Here is a 12,599-nt window from a genome sequence, read left to right as displayed (position 1 = left end):
GGGCCGCAGGCTGGCGAGAGGGAGGATTGTACCTACGCTTACCAGAAGAGTAGGGAACAGCCCTCCGTCCCCCATAAAAACGTCTACCTGATGAGGTAGATGCTGAAGGCTGCCGGCGGGAGAATTTGTCGAAAGCGTTATCCCGCTGGCCACGAGCATAGAGGAATGATAGACCTTCCTCCCAAAGGAGTCTAAGGTTCTGGAGTCTCTGCCCGGGGGCGCTGAAGCATGCTCTCTAGAACGTTTAGCCTTCTTTAGGGCCAGATCCACCACACCAGAGTCGTGAGGCAACTGAGTGCGCATCAGCTCTGGGTCCCCATGGATCCGATACTGGGATTCGATCTTCTTGGGAATGTGGGGATTAGTTAATGGCTTGGACCAGTTTGCCAGCAATGTCTTTTTTAGGACATGATGCATGGGTACTGTGGACGCTTCCTTAGGTGGAGAAGGATAGTCCAAGAGCTCAAACATCTTAGCCCTGGGCTCATCCTCCACGACCACCGGGAAGGGGATGGCCGTAGACATCTCCCGGACAAAGGCCGTGAAAGACAGACTCTTGGGAGGAGAAAGCTGCCTTTCAGGGGAGGGAGTGCTGTCAGAAGGAAGGCCATCAGACTCCTCGTCAGAGAAATATCTGATGTCCTCCTCCTCCTCCCACGAGGTCTCACCATCGGTATCAGACACAAGTTCACGGACCTGCGTCTGAAGCCGTGCCTGACTTGACTCCGTGGGAACACGGCCACGGTAGGAGCATCGAGAGGTGGACTCCCTCGCCAGCACCGGCGAAGCTCCCTCCGCCGACGTCGTCGGGGAGTCTGCCTGGGAGGCGGCCGTAGCCGATACCGGAGACACCTCAGGCAAAGGGCCAGCCGTCGCCTCACCCGATGGTACCGGAGGCACAAGCACCCCCAGTACCGGAGAAGGGCGCAACAGCTCTCCTAGAATCTGTAGAAGAACGGCCCGGAGACTCTCGTGCAGAGCGGCTGTGGAGAAAGACTGAGAAGCCGATACAGGCGTCGAGGTCAGAGTCTGTTCCGGGAGTGGAGGCGGTTCCGGGCTGTCCAAGGGGGAGCGCATCGACACCTCCTGAATAGAGGGTGAGCGGTCCTCCCGGTGCCGATGCCTACTGGGTGCCGACTCCCTCGGCGACCCAGAGCTCTCGGTACCGAGACGGGAAGGAGACCGGTGTCGATGCTTCTTTGACTTCTTCAAGCGAAGCATGTCACCGGAGCTTCCTGGTACCGACGAGGAGGACTGTAGAATCCAACCGTCGCTTCCTCGGGGCCGAGGCTGAAGAGGGTTGATCTCGGGGGGCTGTACCGCAGGAGCCCTCAGGGCAGGAGGAGACCCACCCGGGCTCACCGCCACCAGCAGGGGAATGGACAGCCCTCACCTGCACTCCAGACGAAGCACCACCGTCCGACGACATCAGCAATAGCGGAGGTCCCGGTACCACCGACGTCGACGCAGCCTTTCGATGTCTCGGTACCGACAATGCAGGAGGTAGAAGCCTCGATGCAGTCGATGCCGATGCAGAGGTCGAAGACTTCGATGCTGTCGACGTCGATGCACTCGACGAATCCCGTGCTGTTGTCGTCGAAGAGCCCGAGAACAACGCGTTCCACTGGGCCAATCTCGCTACCTGAGTCCTCTTTTTCAAAAGAGCACAAAGACTGCAGGCCTGCGGGCGGTGCCCAGTCCCCAGACACTGAAGACACGAAGCATGCCTATCAGTGAGCGAGATTACCCGGGTGCACTGGGTGCACTTCTTGAAGCCGCTGGAAGACTTTGATGACATGGGCAGAAAAATCACGCCGGCGAAATCAAAATTCGCGATGATGACGAAAGGCACCAAAAAGAAGGGAGAAAAAACCCCGTACCGAGGCCAAATAGGCTGGTCCCGAAAGCGAAAGGAAACTTACGCAGGGAAAAAGCTGGAAGCACAGAAAAGGGGTAAAGACCGGATCGTTTTTTTTTTTTAAAGTGAAAATCGCGAAGACGCGCGAGGTCAACTTGAGGGGCACGAAACGGCGGTAAAACACGACCGTCCCAAGCGCGGACAAAAGAAGACTGACGAACACGAGCCGGTTCGGGCGGGAAGATGGTCGCGCATGCGCGGTGCGCATGGGCGCGCGAGGGCTAGCAAAGGCCTTTGCTAGTGAAGATTCCGATTGGAGGGGGCTGCCGTGGACGTCACCCATCAATGAGAACAAGCAGCCTGCTTGTCCTCGGAGAACTAAAGGTACATTGTAGACAGTGGCGTACCAAGGGGGGGGGGGGAAGCGGTGGGGGCGGTCCGCCCCGGGTGCACGCCGCTGGGGGGTGCTGCGGCACGCGCCTGTGGGCTCCGAGTTCGCTGCGCTAATTTCGCTGGTTCGCTGCAGCTCCCTCCCTCTGCCCCGGAACAGGTTACTTCCTGTTCCAGGGCAGAGGGAGAGAGCTGCAGCGAACCAGCGAAGTTAGCTTAGCGAACTCGGAGCCCACAGGCGCGCGCCGTGGCACCCCCCCCCAGCAGCGTGCACCCGGGGGGGGGGTCATTTCGCCGGGAGCGGGGGGGCGCTGCACCCGGGGGGAGGGGGCATCGGCGATCCGCCCCGGGTGCCATCGAGGGTAGGAACACCACTGATTGTAGAGCAGTCCAACCTCCAGTCTGGCAGCCCCTGTACTGCCTTGGAGGAGGGAGGTATCCTAAAAGGAAAGCATCACCTGGGTGAAGTAGGAAGTAATCCTATAGCCAGCACCTGCCCACCAGGGGATGCAATATCCTCTTGTACTAAGGATGTGTCTCCAGGAGCTTCTGCCCAGGAGGGAGGGGTTAGGACAGCTGTTGTAGCTGGTGAATCAAACATTAGGCATGTAGATAGCTGGGTGGCTGGTGGATGTGAGGATTGCCTGGTGACTTGCCTGCCTGGTGCAAAGGTGGCAGACCTCATGCATCACCTAGATAGGATTGTAGATAGGGCTGGGGAGGATCCAGCTGTCTTGGTACATGTTGATACCAATGACATAGGAAAATGTGGGAAGGAAGTTCTGAAAGCCAAACTTAAGCTTTTAGGTAGAAAGCTGAAATCCAGATCCTCCAGGGTAGCATTTTCGGAAATTCTTCCCATTCCACAAGCACGACCCAAACAGACAGGCAGAGCTCTGAAATCTCGATGTGTGGTTGAGTGGGGCAGGGATGAGAGATTTGGATTTGTTAGGAACTGGGCAACATTCTGGGAAAGGGGAACCTATTCTGAAAGGACATGCTTCACCTTAACCAGGATAGATCCACGCTGCTGGCACTAACATTTAAAAAGGAGATAAAGCACCTTTTAAACTAAAATGGGCCAGGGGAGGGGGACACTAACAGTCATCCAAAAGAACATGGTTCAGTGTGGAGTATCCTTTTAGGATACTATTCAAAGAGGACCATTTAGGGAATCCCAATAGAGAGATTTCAACAATGGTGAAAGAAAGGCAGGAGTGTTTAAGGGGAGCACGGAGTCAAATATGCAAATTATCCCCATCAACTTCTAAGCAGCTTGTAGATGCAAGGAAAAAACACAATCTGAAATGTCTGTATACAAAAGTTAGAAGCCTAAAAAATAAGATGGGACTGGGAGAGTTAAAGTATATACTGTTAAATGAATAGGCAGACATAACAGGCATCTCAGAGACCTGGTAGAAGGAAGACAATCAATGGGACACTGTGTTAACAGGGTATAAATGATTTCACAATGATAGAGTGGATCAAATTGGAGGGAGGATTGTGCAAATGTCAAAGAGGGAATTGAGTCAAACATAACATACGTGGAGGGGCATAATCGAACGAAAACGTCTATCTCCATGGGCGTTTATCTCCGAGAACGGGTCCGTGAAGGGGCGGACCGAACCGTAGTTTCGAAAAAAATAGACGTCCATGTTTTATTCAACAATTTGTGAGCTGGGCGTTTTTGTTTTTCAGTGATAATGGAAAATGAAAGCGCCCAGCTCAAAAACGAATAAATCCAAGGCATTTGTTCATGGGAGGGGCCAGGATTCGTAGTGCACTGGTCCCCCTCACATGCCAGGACACCAACCGGGCACCCTAGGGGGCACTTTAAAAAAAAAAAAGAAAAAAAGGTAAAAGAGCTCCCAGGTGCATAGCACCCTTCCCTTGGGTGTTGAGCCCCCCAAATCCCCCTCAAAACCCACCGCCCACAAGTCTACACCATTACTATAGCCCTAAGGGGTGAAGGGGGGCACCTACATGTGGGACAGTGGGTTTGGGGGGTGGTGTGGAGGGCTCCCATTTACCAGCATAAGTGTAACAGGTGGAGGGGGGATGGGCCTGGGTCTACCTGCCTGACGTCCACTGCACCCCCTAATAACTGCTCCAGTGACCTGCATACTGCTGCCAGGGAGGTGGGTATGACATTTGAGGGTGAACATAAAAAGTTGTGAAACGGCATATGTTTGTGGTGGGAGGGGGTTTGTGACCACTGGGGGAGTCAGGGGAGGTCATCTGGTCATTTAGGGCACTTTTTGGGGCCCTATTCGTGGAAAAACAGGGTCCAGGAAAAGTGCCCTAAATTCTCGCTAAAAACGCATATTTTTTTTCTATTATTGGCGAAAGGCGCCTATCTCTGATCGGCCGATAACCACGCCCCAGTTCCGCCTTTACCACGCCTTTGACACGCCCCCATCAACTTTGTCCGCATCCGCGACGGAGTGCAGTTGAAAACGTTCAAATTCGGCTTTCGATTATACCGCTTTATTCGTTTTTGTGAGATAAACGTCTATCTCCCGATTTGGGTCGCAATATAGGCGTTTTTCTTTTTCAATTATAAGCTGGATAGTAACATACAAAATAAACAAATAACCATTCTACATAAAACAGAAGCGTGGAATCCTTATGAATAGAAATTCCATGTGTGAAGGGAAAGAGTATACTGGTAGGGATGTACTACCATCTGCCAGAGGAATATTAACAGATATTAGGAAAGCTGGCAAATTGGGCAACAGTATAATGATGAGTGATTTCAATTACCCCAAATCATTTTCACACAAACAGAATTACTTCTAATCAAAAATACAGACCCCAAGTGCACTGTCGGTCAAGGCAGAGTTGAAAAACAATCTTTAAAATTTTCCATTACATTCGGTCCTTGATTTTCAACTCTGTCTAAATGACAGTCCACTCGGGGTCTGTATTTTTGATTAGAAGTAATTCTATTTGTGTGAAAATGATTTGGAATGTGGAAGAAGACACAGCTCTAATTAATTTGGTATGTGAAGGGAGAACTGGAGCCTGTTTTGAGTTCAGACTGGCCACCTGGACTGAGAAACATGTGACCACCTTCCCACATCTCAAGCATTCTATAATATTCCTTAGCTCTGAACATGAGTTCTAAGCCTAATAAAAAGGGGAATTTTTGCCAGTGAAATGGGGAGCTTGTCTGTGAGTAACGTACTGTATATTCCTTCCTATGCTAGCCTTGTTACTAAGGGCTAGGCCTGCTACTAAGGCCTTACTTTGCTCAGTTTGGTTCTCACAAGTTGGCCTAACAAGTTAGCATCTTTTGTAACAATCAGTGCTTTCTCAGGAGCTGAGAACAGACACTTCATAGATGCACATTTGGCTGCAGCTGAGTATGTTTTTCATATAAGGTGGATGTAACCTTGGGACATGTTAAAAGACAGACCGACAATACACAGTGAGCCCAAGAGAATGTTAAATTTGTGGGGAAAGAGACAGAGAGAGGACACAAGGGTATTGTTTTATGCCCTGTGGCTAACTACACACTGTGCAAGCAGAACTGATAGCTAATTAGCCAATGGCCACTAACTGTCCATGTGAACCCACATCAGGAGAGATTTGTATAATACAGGAAAATCCATATATGGCATAGGCTACCTAATGATTCTAGTTTATGGGAAATCACATGATTTATGAGAAACACAACTTACTAAGGCTATATATGTAATTGCTGGGACAGTGTTAGCTGAGCAGACTTTGTTAGCCAGTTTTTGCGTCTCGCTTGTCTGACAACCTGCTCCAGAGAGATAATAATTATTTTGTATATTGGCTCTGTGAGATACCAATAAAGATTGTACTGGCTGCGCCAACCACCGAGTCGTACTGTGCAGAGAACTATATTTCCTGATCAAAGAAACTACTGGCTTTCGCTGTGAGCAGGGCCCCTCCAGCTGATAAGAGCCTGGATGTAGAGATTAAGGACCAGTGACATATGTCTATTATGATGTATTATTGCTTCTTTTCCTGGTCTAGAAACTCCTAGCATTGCTTGGATGTAGGGACCAGTGATGCTATTTCTTTTTAACTATAGATAGATATTGTCTCTTTTCAGTTATATAGCTTAATCATTGTGTATATATCTTAATCATTGTGTCTCTTACACAATAATGAACCTCTAATAAGTCTCATTTACATAATACACATCCAAAAGAATCCACAGTAATTATTGAGTAGTCTGTGTCAGTGAGGCAGGCTGTAAAACAGGTCGGAACACCTTCAAAGAATGGAAAAAGGATTCAAATGAAGAAATGCACTGGCAAGTTAGATGCAAAGCACAGATAAAGAAGGCTAAAAGAGAATATGAAGAGAAACTTGCTGCGGAGGCTAAAACTCACAGTAACACCTTTTTCAGATACATCAGAAGCAGAAAGCCTGTGAGAGAATCTGTTTGACCGTTAGATCACGAAGGAGAAAAAGGGGCACTCGAGAAGGGCAAGGCAATAGCGGAGAGACTGAATAAATCATTTGCTTCTATTTTTATGGAAGACTTAAGAGATCTATCTGTTTCAAGGGTGATGATGTGGAATAACTGAAAGAAATCTCTGTGAACTTGGAAGATGTACTGAGCCAAATTGCCAAATTAAAGAGTAGTAAATCACCTAGACTAGATAGCATGCAGCCTAGGGTACTGAAAGAACTCAAACTGCTGATCTGCTGTTAATGAACTGTAACCTGTCATTAAAATCATCTGTTGTACCTGAAGACTGGAGGGTGGGACAATGTAACACAGATTTTTAAAAAGGGTTCCAGGTGTGATCCGAGAAATTGCAGACCGGTTAGCTTGACTTCAGTGCCGGGCAAAATAGTGGAAATTATTATAAAGAACATAATTACGGAACACAGACAAACATGGTTTAATGGAACAGAGTCAGCATGGATTCAGCCAAGGGAAGTCTTACCTCACCAATTTGCTTTATTTCTTTGATGGCATGAATAAACATGTGGATAAAGGTGAGCTCATTGATGTAGTGTATCTAGATTTTCAGAAAGCTTTTGACAAAGTTTCTCATGAGAGACTCCTGAGAAAATTAAAGAGTCATGGGATAGTGAAGTGGAGGAGTGGCCTAGTGGTTAGGGTGGTGGACTTTGGTCCTGGGGAACTGAGGAACTGAGCTCAATTCCCACTTCAGGCACAGGCAGCTCCTTGTGACTCTGGGCAAGTCACTTAACCCTCCATTGCCCCATGTAAGCCGTATTGAGCCTGCCATGAGTGGGAAAGCGCGAGGTACAAATGTAACAAAAATAAAATAAAAAATAAAATAGGAGGTAATGTTCAGTTGTGGATTAGGAACTGGTTATTTGACAGAAAACAGAGGGTAGGGTTAAATTACCACAGTTATTGAACAATTAGAGAAAGGGAAACATGAACCAAACAGAGCAGTCACTAGTGAGATGATGCTCAAAACTAATGCCAATGCTAAAAGGGAATTAGCGCCGGGTTAGGGCACACATTATTGTGCACCAAAGTGTCTAATGGTTCCAGCTCGGGCGCCGAAACCATTAGCACAGACCATGTTTAAATGTGGTCATTATACACTCCAAACCAATGCTCAAACAATAAATAAACAAATAAAATAAAGTTACCAAACATGTTTAGCATGGGAAACTTTCTGCCAGGTCCAGGGCATCACTGGAAGGGTTAGTAGAGATGAGGTGTCTAGTGAAACCTCTTCTCTCCTTCCAACCTGCTGGTCCCCCCCCCCCCCCCTCAAATGTTGGCACCTGTCCCAACCATCAGTCACCACCCTCCTATATAAAAAGAATAATTCCCTAGTGGTCCAGAGGCCCCTCTCCTCCCTAGCTAAGCAAGGCTGGGCCAGGCCTGGACGCCTTACCCCAAGTCATCCTGGGGTCTAGCGGAGGCTCACCCTGCCCCCCCCCCATCCCCTGTAACTTTAGTTGGAAGCAAGAATGATGTGATGCCCATTAGGCTCCTGCTTCTCTGGGCCACAATCTTGAAAATGGCCCCCCACCGCTCAGGGGCCTATTCTGATGTAAGAAACCGTCCATCACATTATGGGCAATGGGTGTCAAGCAGCTGTGCTCAGCTGCTGGATCCTACATGCAGTGCCATCTGCCCAGCCAAGTGGGCATCATGCAAGTCTGCAACTTGTGCCTGAAGCAGACTTCGGCCTGGGACTCGCCCGCCTCCTACAGAATCCCCCGCTCAGTTCTCAAGTGTGTGTGTTTTTTTTGGTTTTGCCACCTTTTTTTTTTTTTTTTTTAACTAGCTTTATTCCCCGACAAAAGTGCAAAAAGGCTAAACCAGGCAGAGTCCAGCCATATGGCTACCTGGAGATGCAGAGAGCCCAGGGGTGGGCCCTTATATAGGTACTATCAATAGAAGACATCAGTTTCACTACTGCTATCTGCTGGTAGGAAGGGGATACAACCCAATCATACAGACTGTGCAGATGGACACTAAGGAATGGTTTGACTTTTCCTCTAGGAACTTAAGTCTTTTTAAGTCAATCTATACTAACTGCCCTGACCATTTTTTCCAACAATAATTCCATAGCTTTATTGTGTGTCCCAGCAGTCCAACAGATGACCCATGAGCAAAGAAATCCCACAAAGAGTGCCCAGAAGAACAAGGAGCCACAACTAGAGCTACATTACCTTGAAGTATGGCTTGTTGGAGAAGGTGATGTCTTTGGCTGTGAAGAGGTGTACATATGTCAGGACAGACTTAATCTGGTTGAGGATGGAAGCTGAGACGCCGGCCAGCAGTTCAGCCAGATTAGGATTGTCTTTGCCAGCCAGGCGAGGAGCAGCTATGGCCTGTCGTACATCTGTCAAGCAATCCAGGAAGAAGCAGCGTAGTGCCTGCAGGTACTGCCGCACACGCTCCTCCGCAGCCCGAACCACAATTTCTGTCCCAGCAGTAGCCACTTCTGAGGTAGGCAGGAGCTTGGCCAAAGCCTGCAGACGTCGGTGGAAGCGGTCTAAGGCTCGCACCAAGAGTGAGTTGTCACCTAGCCCCCGCTCCAACTGGAGGCGCCTCTCAACCATACTGAAATAGTGGCTGGTAAGGTTGTTTACAAAGGTGACAAGCTTCTCTTGGGCCATGTGTGCAATGCTGTGGCTTCGTGGGTTCTCCTGTGATGGGTTAGTGATAAACAAGTCTTGGTAGGAGGCGATTACCAGGCACAGGCTGCTGACAAAGCCATTGCAGCCTCGATCAATAAAGTCCAGAATGTCGCTAGGTGGCGTTGGTCCAGTGGTGGAGGGTGCAGGCAGTTCTAGATCCTTCTGCAGTGCTGCCAGCTCCTCCTCTAGTCGCGAGCAAGCATGGGAGAGAAACTCATCACACAGCTCCTCTGCAGGTTCATCCAGCTGGAGCAGTAGCTCCACACACTCTGCCAAGGCTTGAGCACTGGAACCACCATCTCTGAGAGACAAAAAGAACAACTTTGGCATGATCTTACAGTTCAGTTCACAGTTCAAATGTATTTAATATACTGCAAATAAAATAGTTATCTAAGTGGAGTACAAATAAAACATAATTGAGTTGAAAGGCAGGGGGAACGATTTCAGAAGGATGCCTAGGTTAAAATGGAAATAATTATATCATTAAAGTAAACATAAAGTGCTACAGTTAATTAATATATATGACAGAAAAGGAGGGGAGGAGTAGTCAAAAAGGAATGACAGGACAGTGAAGGAGATGAACTTGCTGTAATGGGAAAGCGACGGGCAAGCTGGGTTCAGAGGAGAATGCTTTGGAGAAAAAAACAGGCTTTCAGATTAGCTTTAAACCTTAAGAATGACAATTCTATCTGAAGTATTCTAAAGTGTAGGGGTGACAATGAGAAAGAGGATGTTCTGGCAGAATGTGAATGGATCCGGAGGTAAGTGGGCACTATCAGAAGATGCTGTTGGGAACAGTGCAGGGAGTGCATTGGAACATGTGGAATAAAATGTCTGAGTAAGAACAAAGGTACACTGGAGTGAAGAATTTGGAAGATTAGGATAATGATTTTAAAGCTAATCTGATGTCGAATCAGTAACCAGTGCTCGGCACAGAGTAGAGGAATGACACTATCACATTTTCTTGCTCTATATATTAGTTTGACAGTAGTGTTTTGGCTAAGTTGCAAGTGGCGTAGTTGGTAAGCTGTGATGAATTGAGTTACAGTAGTCCAGACGAGAAATTACAAAGAAGTATACAAGGAAACAGAATGAGGGTTTATCGAAGAAGGGTTGAGAAAGGCGAATTTGTCTTGGAACAAAAAAGGACTTCTTAACTATAGTGGAGATATGTTTTGTAAATGGAGTGGAGGAGTAGCCTAGTGGTTAATGCAGCGGACTTTGATCCTGGGGCACTGGGTTTGAGTCCCACTGCAGCTCCTTGTGACTCTGGGCAAGTCACTTAACCCTCCATTGCCCCATATAGTATGTAAACCATTTTGACTGTACCTACAGAAAGGCAGTATATCAAGTCCCATTCCCTTTCCCTACAAAAGATAATATCAGTGAGGACACCAAGGATCTTTACTGCATTCTTAAAAGGAATGACTGCAGGGAGCCTTATTTAGTATCCCTAAGGGAAAAGGTGGTGCTTAAACTGATTCTCTCTTCTGGGGTTCCTAGCCCATTATAAACCATAAAGCTGCATTTCTCTGTTGATCACCCTCCCCTCACCTATCCACACCTATCCTGTTAGAATATCAATGATATGCTTTGATGTCCTCATGCATACCTCCTACCCACCCCCATCCTCCCACCCTGTCAGACTGTCATAGTAATGCTTGAATGTTTTCACTTATATACACTGTCAGCTAGCACATTTGCTTATTTCCGATCTGACGAAGAAGGGCAACCTTCGAAAGCTAATCAAGAAATGTATTATGTCCAATAAAAAAGGTATCATCTTATTTTCTTTTCCATGTTTTATTTTGTTTGATTTCTATTGATACTCTAGTTCATAAAATCATCCATGGAGATGCCCCAGCCTATGTCAGACCGACTAGGAATGCCAAAAGATCAGTCCGCACATTCCTTAATCTTCATCTCCAAAGCTGCAAAGGTCTAAAATACAAACTTATACATGCAGCAAACTTTACCTACCTGAGTGCCAAGCTATGGAACGCACTGCCGCACAACTTGAGAAAGATCTACGAACTAACAAACTTCCGAATACCACTGAAGACCCATCTTTTTAATAAGGCATACCACATAGAACAACAAATATAAATGCATGCATCTCCTTTACCTTTACACAGACCTATTTTTATAATATCTGCTTATTTTAAACTTCTACCATGTTACTCAAAATCTCTATGTAACAATAAGTGATAATGTTCTAATCCATTACCACCAAGAACGATACACTGTAAGCCACACTGAGCCTGCAAAAAGGTGGGAAAATGTGGGATACAAATGCAATAAATAAATAACCTCAGGAGCGGGGGTTGATGAGCCCTGGCACAGCTGGCATCACCCTGTGAGAGGGGTAGGAGAGATGAGGAAGGGCTGCCAAATCCTGCTGTGATACTGGGTGATTGTGCACACAGTTGCTCATTCAAAGACTGAAGCAGGAAACAATCACTGATCCTGATACCCGGAGTGGAGAAGTAGTAGGGATGTGCAAAGGGAAATTATTTTTGCCGCTGCTAGCCCTTTCTTGCAGATTTTCAGGCTTTTCTTTATTCACTTGATACAGTTTATGTTAATTTATGCACAATTTTACCTACAAATTAATGTACATAAAAGTTGATATGCATGAGCTAGTTTCTTTAACGGGTGCTATCAAACTAAATACACATCCCTAGGGAGTAGCCTAATGGTTACAGCAGAAGGATGAGAACCAGGGAAGCCAGGTTCAAATCTCACTGATGTTCCTTGTGACCTTGGGCAAGTTTCTTAATTCTCTACTGCCTCAGGTACAGTCTAAGGCTGTCATTTACTAATAACGAGTCTGCACTAATGCAGTTATTACATGTTATCTGCCAAACGCCCATAAGAATAAAACAGACCCTGTGGCAGAGAAGACTTAACAACAAAAAAGCAAAAATAACCCCTTTGCAAAACTAAATGAGGAAAAACAAAACGAAAAGGGGAACAACCAAAGAAGTGCCAACCAAAGGATATTTATTAAAAATGTCACAAACAAAGATCAACTAAACAAAAAAACAAAAACCCCACACAGTCCATAGGGATCTATAAAAATGAAATCAAGACTCAATGCTTTCCTGCATTTTGGTGCGCAGTGTGCCTACCTTGGGAGTCTCAATTATAGCTGGACTTGTAAATCCCTTGTACTGTTTAAAGACAGATATAAACACAACACCATCAGCTGATTGGCAACCTGAACAAT

General features: G+C 46.9%; 1 protein-coding gene across 1 annotated transcript in view; it reads right to left on the bottom strand.

The window, feature by feature from the left end:
- VPS51 (VPS51 subunit of GARP complex) overlaps positions 1–12,599 on the bottom strand; it is a 55,562-nt gene that overhangs the window by 18,152 nt on the left and 24,811 nt on the right. Inside the window, exon 5 of the mRNA XM_030219365.1 lies at positions 8,900–9,671. Coding sequence (XP_030075225.1) covers positions 8,900–9,671 — 772 coding nt within the window. The remainder of the gene's footprint in view (positions 1–8,899; positions 9,672–12,599) is intronic.

Source organism: Microcaecilia unicolor, chromosome 11 (assembly GCF_901765095.1).
Source record: "Microcaecilia unicolor chromosome 11, aMicUni1.1, whole genome shotgun sequence".
Classification (NCBI taxonomy): domain Eukaryota; kingdom Metazoa; phylum Chordata; class Amphibia; order Gymnophiona; family Siphonopidae; genus Microcaecilia; species Microcaecilia unicolor.
Note: the sequence above shows the minus strand (reverse complement) of the source record. Positions and strands in the feature narration are given on the sequence as shown.